This window comes from Astyanax mexicanus, chromosome 23 (assembly GCF_023375975.1).
Source record: "Astyanax mexicanus isolate ESR-SI-001 chromosome 23, AstMex3_surface, whole genome shotgun sequence".
NCBI classification, from domain to species: domain Eukaryota; kingdom Metazoa; phylum Chordata; class Actinopteri; order Characiformes; family Acestrorhamphidae; genus Astyanax; species Astyanax mexicanus.
In genome coordinates, this window is record NC_064430.1 from 19,546,699 (window position 1) to 19,560,882 (window position 14,184).

The window sequence follows — 14,184 nt, forward strand, 5'->3', positions numbered from 1 at the left end:
CTCTTCTTCCTCCATCTTCATCAGCACCTCCTTCACCTCCGCTCCATCTCTTACCCCCTCCCCTGAACTCCTTATGGATTGAATCACCTGATCCCCCAGAGGGTGGGGTCTTGTGGGGGGTGGGGCCTCCAGGCACCTGTAGCCCTTTAGTGCCCAGGTGTGTTCCGTGTGGAGCGGCCAGAGCCCCGCCCTGCTGCAGGTACCGCTGTCTCTTTCTCTGCACGTCAGTGTGGGGTGGAGGGGTGGGGGCTGGGTGATAAAATAATAACATCAGTTAATAATGATCTGTATAGGCTTGAACTTTGACAGCACACACTGTCAGCTATTTTCATGTATATTCTTTTGAATTCAAGTTTTGTGAATGTAGATTTAAATTCCATGTGGGTGTTTTGGTTAAGATTAGTGCTAGGTTTAGATTAAGTGGATTTAAACAAGTATTTGTTCAAATGATTATAGGCCCTAAATTATTTAATTATGAATTCATTCGTATGTAAATCATAAAAAATATAGAACTTAACACACACACATACACATGCACCCCAAAAATTAGAATATTATTGAAAAGATATTTTATTTCAGCAATTCAGGTTAAAATGTGAAATTCATATATTATGTAGATGTATTACACACAGAGTGATGTATGCTGTAAGATTTTCTGGGGAAAACACAGCACTGATTTTTGGCTTGATATAAAACACAGTGGATCTACACCAGCAGATGACATGTCTCTCCAAACCATTATTGATCATCAGTAAATTTTGCATTTCATTTGGAAATCAAGGGACCTGTCAATCAGAGTCTGGAGGAAGAGTGGAGAGACACACAGTCCAAGCTGCTTGAGGTCTAGTGTGAAGTTTTTACAATCAGTGATGGTTTGGAGAGACATGTCATCTGCTGGTGTTGATCCACTGTGTTATGTCAAGTCTAAAGTCAGTGCAGTTTTGTTTTCCCACAAAATCTTACAGCACGTCATGCTTCTCTTTTCGGAACTTTTATGTAGTTCCGGATTTCATTTTCCAGCAGGACTTGGCACACTGCCCACACTTCCCAAAGTACCAATTGGTCTTATATAATATTCTACTTTTCTGAGAAACTGATTTTTGGGGTTTCATTGGCTGTAAGCCATAATCATCAACAAAAAAAGAAATAAACAATTAAAATAGATCAATCTGTGTTTAATACATCTTTATAATATATAAGATTCACATTTTGAATTGAATTAAAATAAAGTAACTTTATATATAGTCATCATAGCACACACTGTAACAGTTACAGGCACAGTACTGCCAGTCCCACTCCATTACTGAAACACACTGCTACCTGCTGGCTGTAGTGTGATATGAATAAATTGCAGACGATAAAAAATGTCCAGCACTAATTAGGAATGCTGTGTGTGTGTGTGTGTGTGTGTGTGTGTGTGTGTGTGTGTGTGTGTGTGTGTGTGTGTGAGGGAGCACTGGGGCTGTCCCAATCCATCGTCCTGGAAGGGAAAGCCCTGCAGTATTGATTGGAATGGATCCTAGTACACACACACACACACACACACACACATTTTTGGCTCCTGCTAAAGCGGGTTGGATTCATTTCTTAAAATTAAGTAGAGAGCAGTGCATTTAGGTGTGTGTGTGTGTGTGTACCTAAATGCAGTTCATTAGGCAGGAATCTGTATTACTGCTGATTCCAGTTTGGATTAATCATGCTAAAACTTGTATAATATAACTCTTTAATTAATAAATATCGAGGGCCTTATCTTGCACCCTGCACAAGGCGCATTGCGATGCTCATTGCTATCTTACACCCTGTAAACAGGCCAGTCAGTTTCCTCTGCTGAGAAACTCTGCGCCATTCAAATACCAATCCACCAATGTCTGAGCACACCTGACTCTTAAAGAAAATGGCAAGTGACATGCTGATTGGTTTATAACATGTCACGCCCAAAGCACATCCATTATTAGTTTATACTATTTGGGAAAGCCTCTTGCATTCATTTGGAGCCTCTCAATGCATACTTTTCCTGTCATTACGATAGCAAAGACACACTGACACGCCCTAGATCACTAAAATAGGGCCCTGAGATTTTTACTTCTAATACATACTAATACTAATATAAAGCATGTTCTACATTACTTTTACCTAATAAAACAAAGTTGAACCAAGTCCAACAACAAATAAATATGACTGCAGCTCATCACTCTCATCTCATTATGAGACTTGTAGACTTAGAGATATATAGAAAGATTTGTGGAGAAGTGTGGAGAGATGTTGGTATATTAATGTGAGGATAAACACTCCTACTATTAAATCTATATTAAATGCTTTAAATGCACCTCAGAGGACTCAAAAAACTGAATAAAAGAGAAAAGTGTTGGAATTGAAAGGCATAGGCTGTTGTGTTACTGCGCCCCCTGCTGGACAGACTGTTTCAGGACTGCATGAACTGCTCTTCTCTTTTCTGTCTGTCTCTCATATCGATGTTTCTCAGAAGCTTCTCCTTCTCCTGTCTTGCTGCTCTGTCTCTCTGTTGTCTTTTCTCTTTTTCTCTTTTCTATGTGTGTGTGTGTGTGTTTGTTTGTGTGTATGTATGTGTGTGTATGTGTGTGTGTGCATGTCTGACCCTCTCTCCTGTCTCTGCTGTGGTCCTGAACAGGAGCCTCGATGGGTAAAGTTTCGCTTCTTCCTGTCGCACGGCAACCGTCTCTCTCACCTGACGATGGCTTCTCTCTCTTTCTTTCTTTTTCCTCCTTCCATCCAACCCTCTTCCCCTTCCTCTTCCTCCTGTCTGTCCTCCCACTTTCTCACACACTCATTAATCCCTGTCCTGCCTGCCGGATATCATCCCTCCGTCTGGGCTTTTCCACAGTCCGGAATGTGCTCTGCAGATCCGATCGGAGCGATACAGGGGTTTCTATATATAGTATCTGTTTCTTATATTGATTATGACGGAATGACTGCAGAAATTCTGGTGTTGCAGGCAGGAGAAAAAAAATCGAGCAGTTTCTCAGAGCAGTGTGTCACAATTCTCTTTTATTCCATTTTCATTTTGACTTTAGGAGTCAAAATAGCAATTTTTACAAGATTTTGGCTTATTGAAATAGTGACTTATTTTCTCGAGATTTTAAAGCATATACAATTAATTATTTATTATCTTATAATATTTATAATAGTGTTTATTCATTGGATACATTTATTTTTTAATTTAATATATTTATTATATTGGAATGTTGAAAAAAAATAATATTTATATTTATTAGATTAAGATTTTGAGGTTTTATTTATTTAAAATATTAATATTTAAATATTTAAAACATTGGCAATTTGACTAATAGAAATATATACAGCTCTGGAAAAAATTAAGAGACCTATTCAGTTTCTAAATCAGTTTTTCTGATTTAACTATTTATAGATATATGTTTAAATAAAATGAAAATTGTTGTTTTATTCTATAAACTACAGACACAGTTTCTCGCGAATTCCAAAAACATATTGTCATTTAGAGCATTTATTTGCAGAAAATGAGAAATGGCTGAAATAACAAAAAAGATGCAGAGCTTTCAGACCTTAAATAATGCAAATATAGCAAGTTCATATTCATAAAGTTTTAAGAGTTCAGAAATCAGTATTTGGTGGAATAACCATCTTGGCATGTTCTCCTCCACCAGTCTTACACACTGCTTTTGGATAACTTTATGATACTCACTCCTGGTGCAAAAATTCAAGCAGTTCAGCTTGGTTTGATGGCTTGTGATAATATATCTTCCTCTTGATTAAATTTTTAGGTGGTCTCTTTTTTCCCAGAGCAGTATTATCAAAAGTGTGACTTGTGTCAGTTTTATTTAGGATGAAAATAATTAAGTCTCTTCGATTAAGAATCTCTAGAAAGTAAGCATTCATTTCGAGATGATAAGTCAAAATATTGATGCACTGCTGCCAGAAACAGGATACTGGATTTTTTTTTGCTCGTCTCCCTGACAGACAGGGTCTTCAATATAGAGCATCAGTCAGAGTCAGAGCTGGCTTTACTCACAGCACCTCCTGCAGGCTCACCATAGAGCAGTGTTTGATGACGTATGAAAGCCTCCAGGTGTGACGGAGCACCTCCATCTCCATCAGTATCAATCGGTTCTTCAACCTGCCGTTAAGCCCTGGTTTGTCCGGGACCCTCCTGTACACCCCCAGCCGCATCATCTTAACACACCCCCTGTTAACACCCCCAGCCCCCATACTTCAGACCCCCAGACCACCCTTCCCTGACACTCTAACAGAAAAGAAAGAAAGAAAGAAAGAAAGAGGGTTGGCTGGGCATTGCACCAGGAATGCCTGACAGTTTTAATGATGGTCTGAATGTGCCATGCGTTTTAATGCCCACCAGTGCTAGGGAATGAGCGAATGATGTGGGCGTGGCTTTGAAAATCTTAAAGGAATATTTTGGTGAAAAATCTGATTTACGCAACTTTCCTCACTCGGTCCATCAGCCTGAGCGTGCTTTAGCCGTCTGGAATGCCCTTCCTCAGTTTTTCACTGGAGCTTTGAAGCTTATGTGGTTAACAGACCAGTATATCACACTGTATTGTATCCTAAATCCTGAAGTTTGTCCTACTTTGATTGCATTCAGCCTTAAACTCATCTAAAAGGTATTGAATGGAGATCCAGTACTCTGGAGAACACAGTAGAAGGACTGTTGGGATTCTTATGGACGTGCAGGGACCTGTCGTACACTAGAGCTTAGATCAGGCCTAAGAAATCCAGCCTTGTTGTAACTCTTCCAAATTAAACTTATTTTCTTATTTATCTTTTTTTCATGACTCAGACAGCTTTACTTAAATTAAAAACATCTTACAAAGCAAGTCCACAAGACAGACAGCAGGAGATGTCCTTATTTTTGCCTGGGTTCATCGCCATAGAACAAGGCTCTGGAGAGCGTGTCACTCCAGGTGTGAACCCAGGCAAACTTCGCCAGAGAGCGGTTTGTTTGGATTTTAGCATAGCTATGCTAGCTAACTCTCCTGCTGTCCTTCTTTCTTGCTCTTCTCCAACTGTTGGTAGTAGGCGGTCCATCACAAACCCTGGAGATATCGGCCAATAGCATTTGCTGAGGGAGGTCACCCTGACCCCGCCCTCAAAATGTCAAAACCACCCATTTTAACACTCTAGCACAAAAGCTTCACTCAAGCAAAAAGAGCCGCTGCAGGCAATTCGCATAGTGTGCAAGGACAACTGTGAATTTGAGAGGAAAAAAACACCCGAGAGTGAGAAAAATGAAGCTTGAAAGCGATATTTTGTACAGCGCACACACAATTCCCTTTTTTTTGCTTGCGAGTTTCATATTTTCGCATTGGTGCACGGCTTCCCATGGCACTGGGTCACTGTTGTTAATTGATAATGTGACCAAAGACAATGCAGAAGCAGAAGGATATATTACTGGTGATAAGTATCAAAGCAATTTTGGCCTTAGGGTTAGTGAGGCTCTCATGACATTGAGAGTAGGAATTCCAGCATCTAAGTATAGGCTTCCACTACTTGTTAGCTACATTAGCTTTGTTGCTCCAGTACTAAAACCGAGGAGGCTAACACTGCATCGCTGTGACCGATTACACTAGAGCTAAATTGAAGGGAAAATTGTGTAAACTGTGGAGTTTTTCAGCTGAAGTATCGCTTTAAGGCCTGTAGTGTTTTAAAGAACAAGTGAAATAAAAAAGAAACAGATCAGATTACACAAGAGGTCCGGGGTAAGTGTGGTGTAGAAGTTCAATGCATTCTGCTGTGGACAAGCGTTCTTCAGAAGCACAAAGCTGATGCTGTGTTATTTGTCCCTGTAGGGGGACCGGCAAGGGGAAAGACATCAGTGTCATCAAGTCTCTGAGAGTACTTCGAGTCCTGCGACCTCTCAAGACCATCAAGCGTCTGCCTAAACTGAAGGTAAACTTGCACACAGTTTCACATTAAATGTAGCATAAAAAAATAAGAACTTCGCTTCTACTTGTATTGCTTATCTATACTTCTTTACAACGTGAATATCGCTGACATTAAATAATTATTCGCTTGGACCTCCTCACATTTAACATAAAATGTTGTGTAGCCTTGTTAAATTTCCTTGTTATTTAAATAAAAGTTTAAGAAGATTTTTGTATTTGTACAGTAGTTTGTACTATCCATTGCATTTTCATTCAATTTCTGTTAAAATATCTTTTTAGTTGATGAAAGGTAATTGGTAACAGTTACCTATCAGTCAAATGCTTAAGTAGTGGGTGAGACCAGGGCTCTGTGTGTAATAGCAGAGCAAGATAATGATAGAGAGAGAGAGAGCACAAAACATGTCCAAAATTTGTCTAACGGACAATTAAAACACCTGTGTGACACCCTGTTATTGGACAGTGTTTCTGCAGAGCCTAACAAGCTGCACAGAACTAGAGCTGCTGACAAGGGAGCTGTGTCTGACTCTAAAATAGTCATTAAATTAAATCACTTTTGTAGGTAAGATTAGGTGTTTAAAACTGGTTGAAAATACTCCAGAATGCAGGAAATGGCATCTAATACTTCTATGCGTATATGTTGGCATAGATGTTATGCAATACCTGTGATAGAGGACAGGTTAAAAAAAGACTTAAGTCTTGCTTTTGTGGGCAAGATCAGTGGTTTAATGTCACGCTTCACACATTCAGAAGGCTTGTTGTTATGGTGAGGGTCAAGGTGGTCTTCATTACAGGCACCCCATACCACAAAATCTGCAGGAACTATAAGAATATTCAAGCTGCATGGAATGGATTATCACAAGACACTATTACGAACCTCTACAACTCCTTGCTGAGATCTCTGGCATGTTGCATTACTCATTCGTTACACACTATTCCTGTGTGTGTAGGTCAATACATACAACCATATGACCCATATCAGTTATACAAGATAAGGCTCATAGACTCATCACCTATTGATCACATAAAAAAAAAAAATGAAAAGCTAAAAGTTTATGTTCCTTCTAACCTGTATTTTTTTACTTTTTTTATTGAGTGTAATTTTTCTGTCTCTCTCTCTCTCTCTGTTTCCCTCTCTCTCTCTCTCTTTCGCTCTCTCTCTTCTTTCTCAGGCTGTATTTGACTGTGTAGTAAACTCGCTGAAGAACGTCTTGAACATCCTCATTGTCTATTTGCTCTTCATGTTCATCTTTGCCGTTGTGGCCGTGCAGCTCTTTAAGGGTCGCTTCTTCTTCTGCTCGGACGAGTCCAAAGAGTTTGCTCGGGACTGCAGGTGCGAGTATTCCCCACTATTATTGACAATTATGTTCCCTTAAGGTGGGACTATTCACCTGTATACACTTTTAAAGTGAGAATATTTACAAGTGCATGCCCTGTTGCTGGGATTATTCACATTTATATGCCCTTGAAATGGGATTATTCACTTGTATGTGTCGCAAAGGTGAGGTCATCCACTTGTAACATAGGTTGAATTTGTTACCTGTATATGTCATGTACGGGGGATTATTCATGTTGTATGCCCTTGAAATAGGATTATTCACATTTGTATGCCCTTCATTTGGGATCATTTTTTGCAAACAATTTTATGTTTTCCTGGTGTTTAGGTGGTTTTATAGATGTTTTCTGAGATTTCTGCTGTGTGTGTGTGTGTGTGTTAGGGGTGAGTACCTGGTGTATGAGCGCGATAGTGATGTGAAAGCAGAACCGCGGGAGTGGAAGAAGTACGATTTTCACTACGACAACGTGCTTTGGGCCCTGTTAACTCTCTTCACTGTGTCCACTGGAGAGGGGTGGCCAGAGTGAGTACCAGTGCACTACTGCACTTACCTCACCTTTATTTTGCTAGATCTTGCTCCTAAAACAAAGAGTCAAGAGTTAAATAACAAAGATAAATGCAGTTTCCTCTCTCTCTCTCTCTCTTTCTCTCTCTCTCTCTCTCTCTCTCTCTCTCTTTCTTTCTTTCTCTATTTTTTCTCTATCTTTCTTTGTCTCTCTAACTCTTTCAGTGTGTTGAAACACTCAGTGGATTCCACCCATGAGGATCAGGGCCCTAGCCCGGGTTATCGAATGGAAACATCCATCTTTTACGTGGTGTATTTCGTTGTCTTCCCCTTCTTCTTCGTCAACATCTTCGTAGCTTTGATTATCATCACCTTCCAGGAGCAAGGAGACAAGATGATGGAGGATTACAGCCTGGAAAAGAATGAGGTTTGAAACTTTAAGCCACACCCATTCAGCCATTTGCAGTTAAGCTCCACCCATTCAGCCTACAGCAGTTTAGCCCTGCATACTCAACCTACAATAGTTTAGCACCAGCTATTTAGACAATACTATTTTAAGTGTTTGTTTATTTTATTGTTGATGATTATGGCTTCCAGCCAATAAAAACCCAAAAATCAGTGTCTCATAAAAAATTACAATATTATATAAGATCGATTGGTACTTCTGGCAGTGTGGGCAGTGTGCCAATCCCTGCTGGAAAATGAAATCTGTATCTCCATAAAAGTTGTCAGTAGCAGAGGGAAGCATGAAGTGCTGTAAGATTTTCTGGGAAAAGACTGCACTGATTTTAGACTTGATAAAACAGTGGATCAACCAAACCATCACTGATCATCAGTAAATTTAGCATTTCATTTGTAAATCAAGGGAGCAGAGTCTGGAGGAAGAGTGGAGAGACACACAGTCCAAACTGCTTGAGGTCTTGTGTGAAGTTTCCACAATCAGTGATGGTTTGGAGAGACGTGTCTTCTGCTGTCTTCATCCATTTAGCCTACAGCGATTTAGTCGCAGCCACTTAAAGCCAATTTACGTGTAGTCATGGGTTTAACTCCCTAAAAATGGAGCAAGTCTACACATTTGTTCATTTGTAGTTAAAATGCACAGCAACAGTGAGGGCTAAATCCAGTGCTTGGTGACCTCCGGCCATCAGAGGGGGGCAGTGGGTGGTTTCTGGTGGCAATCAAGCCTTTAAAAGAGGAAGAAACAGAGTGTGGACATCCAGTGGCTGTTATCTCTTCTATCTCCGAGTCCTCTGTTTGAGTTTTCTGGAACACCCTTTTTCTTTGTTTTCTCTCTCTCAAAAACAAGGACAAAAAACTTTTAACTCTGGAAGGAAGGCTGTGCTTTCCTGTCCTCTCTTTCTGTTTCCTCTTTTGAGTTTGTTTCAGAGTCGTTTTTGTTTAGTTTGTTCATTTTCCCTATCTTCTTTCCACCTGCTTTCTGGACCCACCCCAAGTTTTAAACACACCTGCTTTGCCATTTGAGTGTTAGAGCACTTTTCTAGCAATAAGGCAACCTAGGATCTAATCCCAAGTTACCCAAGTTTAATTTAAGGTATGACTCAATCTGCTCTCAGTCTTGAGTCCTATTGACTACTACTACCAGGTAGCTCACCCAGATAGATGGCTGTTCTGTGAACAGTAGGTCCGGGGTTTAATTCCCTCTCTGGGTGGGCCTTTACAGCGACACTGACACACAAATGCATTAGTATAAACACACACAACAGCGTAGTATAAACCAGTCTTAGCTTATGGCAGTTTAGCTCCACCCACACAGAATACAGCAGTTAGGGTCCACCCATTTACTCTAAAGTTAGAAGTGTAACAAACCAGACTGCTTTTATGATGAGACACAGCCTTGTCACTCATTTACATACATGCATACACGTGTGTTTTGCAGAGAGCCTGTATAGACTTTGCTATAAACGCTAAGCCCCTGACTCGCCACATGCCAGAGGACAAGCTGAGCTTTCAGTACCGGATGTGGCAGTTTGTGGTTTCTACACCATTTGAGTACAGCATTATGTCTCTCATCGCGCTCAACACCATCGTCCTCATGATGAAGGTACACCCTTATCTTCCTCACACACAATGCACTGTCCTTATTAAAGCGTTAATTTGGAATATGCATAGTTTTAACTTTGTTTCAAATAGAAACATGTTTGTCATAATGTGTATAGTGTAGTACCACTAGAGCCCAGTCTGAGGCAAGACCAAGACTTTTTTAAGACTATGTTCACATTACAAGTTTACATTACAAGTTTAAATCAGATTTTTTGCTCAGATCAGATTCGGCTATCTTCACTGTTCACATTCACAAATGTAATCTGTATCTGTGTGTAATCTAAACGAATCTGTCCCTGAAATGCCTCACATGTGCACATTGATACGTACATGAACTTCTTCACCAACTACAGAAAACATCATATTTGAGCGACGACTCGTAGCTTTACAGCTTTCTAGCTTACTTGTTAGCTATAGTAGCTTTGAAGGCGTGTATAAGTGTATAATGTTTGTACGTGTGTGTCTGTGTGCTTGTGTGTGATTGTGTGTTTTCAGTATCATGGTGCTTCAGAATTGTACGACAAAGTGCTGAAGAACTTGAACATTGTCTTCACCATTCTCTTCTTCATGGAGTGTATCCTGAAAATGATGGCTTTTGGTATCCGGGTGCGTCTAACTGCACACACACAACACACAACACACACACTGTCACATATATTGTTTATAGGTAAAAGACTGTAGGAAGTTAGGAGAAATATAGACAGAAATATAGATAGATAGATTGATAGACAGACAGATTTACAGACTTGATTTTTATATTATATGTACTCCTAACAGTACAGTAACTCACTAACCTATATTAAAGCCCAGTCATGCAAAAAATAATAATCAAATATATATATAAGAATATCGTGATATACCGTGAAACCGTCAGAATCTTAAAAAATACTGTTATATGCATTTTTGGCTATACTGCCCAGCACTACGTTCTGGTAATGTTGCTGCAACATTGCTTGTGTCAATGCTTTAGTTTTTAGTTTTGGGAATGTTACTTTTAACGTTTTTATAATGTTATAATTCATCTATCTGGGAATGTATGTGAGAAACATTATAATAACTTTGTGGTGCCAGCCATTATTATTTCACATGTTAGTTTTAGTACGTTCCTAAAACGTTTTATCTGTATTGTCACAGGATAACCTTCCTGGAACCTTTTTTAAAACAACATGTTCTACATGTTATTTTTGCCATAATTGTCTCTGTTTGCTGGGTAGACAGACAGACAGATAGACAGACCAACAGGGTGACATAGTGATTAGTATTAGTCCATCACTGATTATTTATAATTGTTCATTATTTAGAAGAGAGATGTTTGTGTTTTCCTCTTCTGACCTCTTTAGAAAGATCCATAAATACCCTCTCCCCACTGCAGCTGGTCTGTCTCCATGGTGACAGGCCCAGGATTGGCTGGGCTGCTGAGTGTCTGAATCCTTAATGCAGGGTGTGATTGGTTAACGTGCTTCCTCCTCTCTTCTCCCTGCAGAATTATTTCCGAGATGCGTGGAATATTTTTGATTTCGTCTCCATTCTCGGAAGCATCACAGATATTTTAGTAACGGAGCTGGGGGTAAGTGTTCTGCTCCATGTCTGGACCCATCTCACTGGAGTCGCGTCACCTTTATTGATCTGTCTGCTCATGTAAAATATGCACGAAGAGAATTCATCCACCTAAAAATACACAATATAAAATAAATACACACACTGAACAAGCTGCTGAGTCATGGTTTTCCCACCAGGAATTAAAAATTATACAGGAAACATGAACAAAAATGTATATTTACTATAGAAATATTATAATATAGAAAAATGATAATTACAGTTGTCAATACTTGTTAAAATAACTTAAATATGATTTGACCATTATTATGTGTCACATCTGGCACAGAAGGCGCACCTGTTTCTGCTACGCTCAGTTCTACCTGCGATCTCCAGCCTCTGAACTACAATACCCAGAATGCACCTCACTCTGACATCACATGATACAGCACACAACACTTCCAGGAAGCAAATTACCAGAATATTGATTTTACCTGTGCGCCTCAATATATATATACATCTTCACTACACACACACATTGCTAAATATTCATTTATAATATCTTGACCGGACAGTGCTCAGACTCAAAGAGTCTCAAAGAGTAGTCATAGCGAGCAGGGTCAATACCAGTAATTAGGAGCCATAGAGACGTAAGCAATAACGCAGGGCAGGCAAACATTTTAAAGTTAAGAAAACAGAAATAAAATTGTAACCAATCGAGGGCAAGGAAAATAACATGTTGTAAAGCAGGATTAACTGAGCAATACTCAGCAACCTGCGTTTGTAGTGAAGGTGTATACAGTATATACTGAGGTGCACAGGTGAAATCAATATTCCGAACATTTTCTTCCTGGAAGTTCTGTGTGCAGTGTCAGGTGATCATGCAAGTGTGCGATGTCAGAGTGAGGTGCATTCTTGGTATCGTAGTTCAGAGGCTGGCGATTGCAGGTAGAGCTAAATGTGTAGGAGAAACATGTGTGCCTCCAGCGCTAGGTGTGACATAATAACTGTTACTAATAATGTTGCTACTGTCAAGAAAAACCTTGTATCTCCAAGTAACAGAAACTTTAAAGACAGAGAAAAGAAATCTTCCTACTTTTTAGTGGACATCAATGAAAAAGAAAACATTTAAAGCAATTTTTAAGCTTTTTTATTGGTCTACTAGAATATAAACAGCCAAACTGCCATATTCGCATTATGGTGCTGTATTTCTCGTGGTGTCGGGATCAACTACAACTGAAAATGTTTGATATTTATTAAATTGTTGATTAAAGCAGTCAGTGAAGAGACATATGGTCATCTCGTTCCTCACAGTACCAGTCGTTCCGTATTATATATGTGTTTTTAATTAAAAGTTTATGTTCTTCAATAGCAAAATGTGGAAAAACAACAAAAAAATAAAGATACAAGGTTTTTGCATGAAAGCAGCAATTTAATGCTTTAATGTTGTAGTTGGTAACCGAGTGAAAATTAGTAGGATGATGATTTTTTTTTTTGAGGAGTGTGTTCATACATTTGTCTGTGTTGTGTTTGTACGTATTCACTGGTGTGTGTGGATTTTTTGTGTGTTAGTTTACGCCTGTGTAGTATATGGTAACATATGCATGCATGAATGTATGATTAGATATGTTCTCTATGAAATACATTTGAAGTGTTATTTAGTCGGCTGCTCCAGGGGCTCCTGGTCACGCTTATTTATTCATTTATTTATATTTTTTAAAATTCTTCATTTAAAAAAAAAATATCATATACCGTTAATATTAGTGCTGACAGGTCATTTAAAAAAAATAAATTAGAGACTAATGTTAATGCTGCTGCACCCAGCCTTAGTGCTGGATAAACTTTACTGAAAACTCACCCTTAGACAAAATATTGTAAATCAAGGCTTACTAAGCCTTAGTAAGCAGAAGCGCTTTACTCACCCAAATAAACAGTTTTCAAGAGAGAAATCTGTGTAGATTAACATCCGGAGCTCGTTTGATTTAAAATATTTATTTTTTTTAATAATTACAGTTTTGTTTACTGAGGCGTTTGTTTAATTACTTTCCATTAAAAGGAAAACATGGCGACACCCTTGATCACTTTGATGCATCCTTACTGTTGTCTTTTTTAAAATGCGCCTTATGTATGAAAATAAACCAGAAAAGTGCACCTTATAATCTGGTGCGCCTTATAGTCCGAAAAATACTTTGTTACATTTTTAATCATATTGTCTTATATCTTTTGTCACCATTTCTCTTAAACATAGATCATTATACACAATTAAAATGATTGGCACACTGGCAAATGTTGGCTTTAATTTTTTTTTAAGCATTTTTTTGTATTTTGTGTCCCGGGTCCCTGGAACAGCCCACAGATTCAATCACATTAACTGTGTGTGATAAAGCAGCCTGTCAACTGTATCCGTAACCACTGTTGTTCCTGTTCTTTTTACATGCTTTCTTTAATCTTCTGCTTTGTTGGCGTCTCTACTCTGATAAACCCATCCAATCCAAAACAAACAAAACAAACAAACAAACAAAAAAATGCACTATGACCCTCCCTCACTGCCCCTCCATGTGTGATCATACCAAACCAATCGCTGTTCTCACTGTCAAACACACCCATTCATCTGAACCTACATGTAGCTTACGGTTGGTTTGTAATTTTCTCTCTGCTTCTCAATGCATCCATTACAATTCCCACAATGCCCTGCCTCAACCCTCAGCTTCCTCCCTGCATGAGCTTTCCTGGATGGTGAGCGCAGAAGCCTGGAGCGCCCGGTGATGATAAGATTGCATCTTCACGCTTAAATGGGTTTAAACAGTTGATGGTGAAATACAACAAAACATATACCA

General features: G+C 39.1%; 1 protein-coding gene across 9 annotated transcripts in view; it reads left to right on the top strand.

Annotated features, from left to right (window-relative positions):
• cacna1ab (calcium channel, voltage-dependent, P/Q type, alpha 1A subunit, b) overlaps positions 1-14,184 on the top strand; it is a 95,380-nt gene that overhangs the window by 30,823 nt on the left and 50,373 nt on the right. For all 9 annotated transcript variants that reach the window (XM_049471055.1, XM_049471061.1, XM_049471062.1 and 6 more), the window contains exons 25-31: positions 5,817-5,916; positions 7,082-7,242; positions 7,628-7,768; positions 7,976-8,177; positions 9,648-9,812; positions 10,307-10,417; positions 11,295-11,378. In XM_049471055.1, the coding sequence (XP_049327012.1) occupies positions 5,817-5,916; positions 7,082-7,242; positions 7,628-7,768; positions 7,976-8,177; positions 9,648-9,812; positions 10,307-10,417; positions 11,295-11,378 (964 nt within the window). The remainder of the gene's footprint in view (positions 1-5,816; positions 5,917-7,081; positions 7,243-7,627; positions 7,769-7,975; positions 8,178-9,647; positions 9,813-10,306; positions 10,418-11,294; positions 11,379-14,184) is intronic.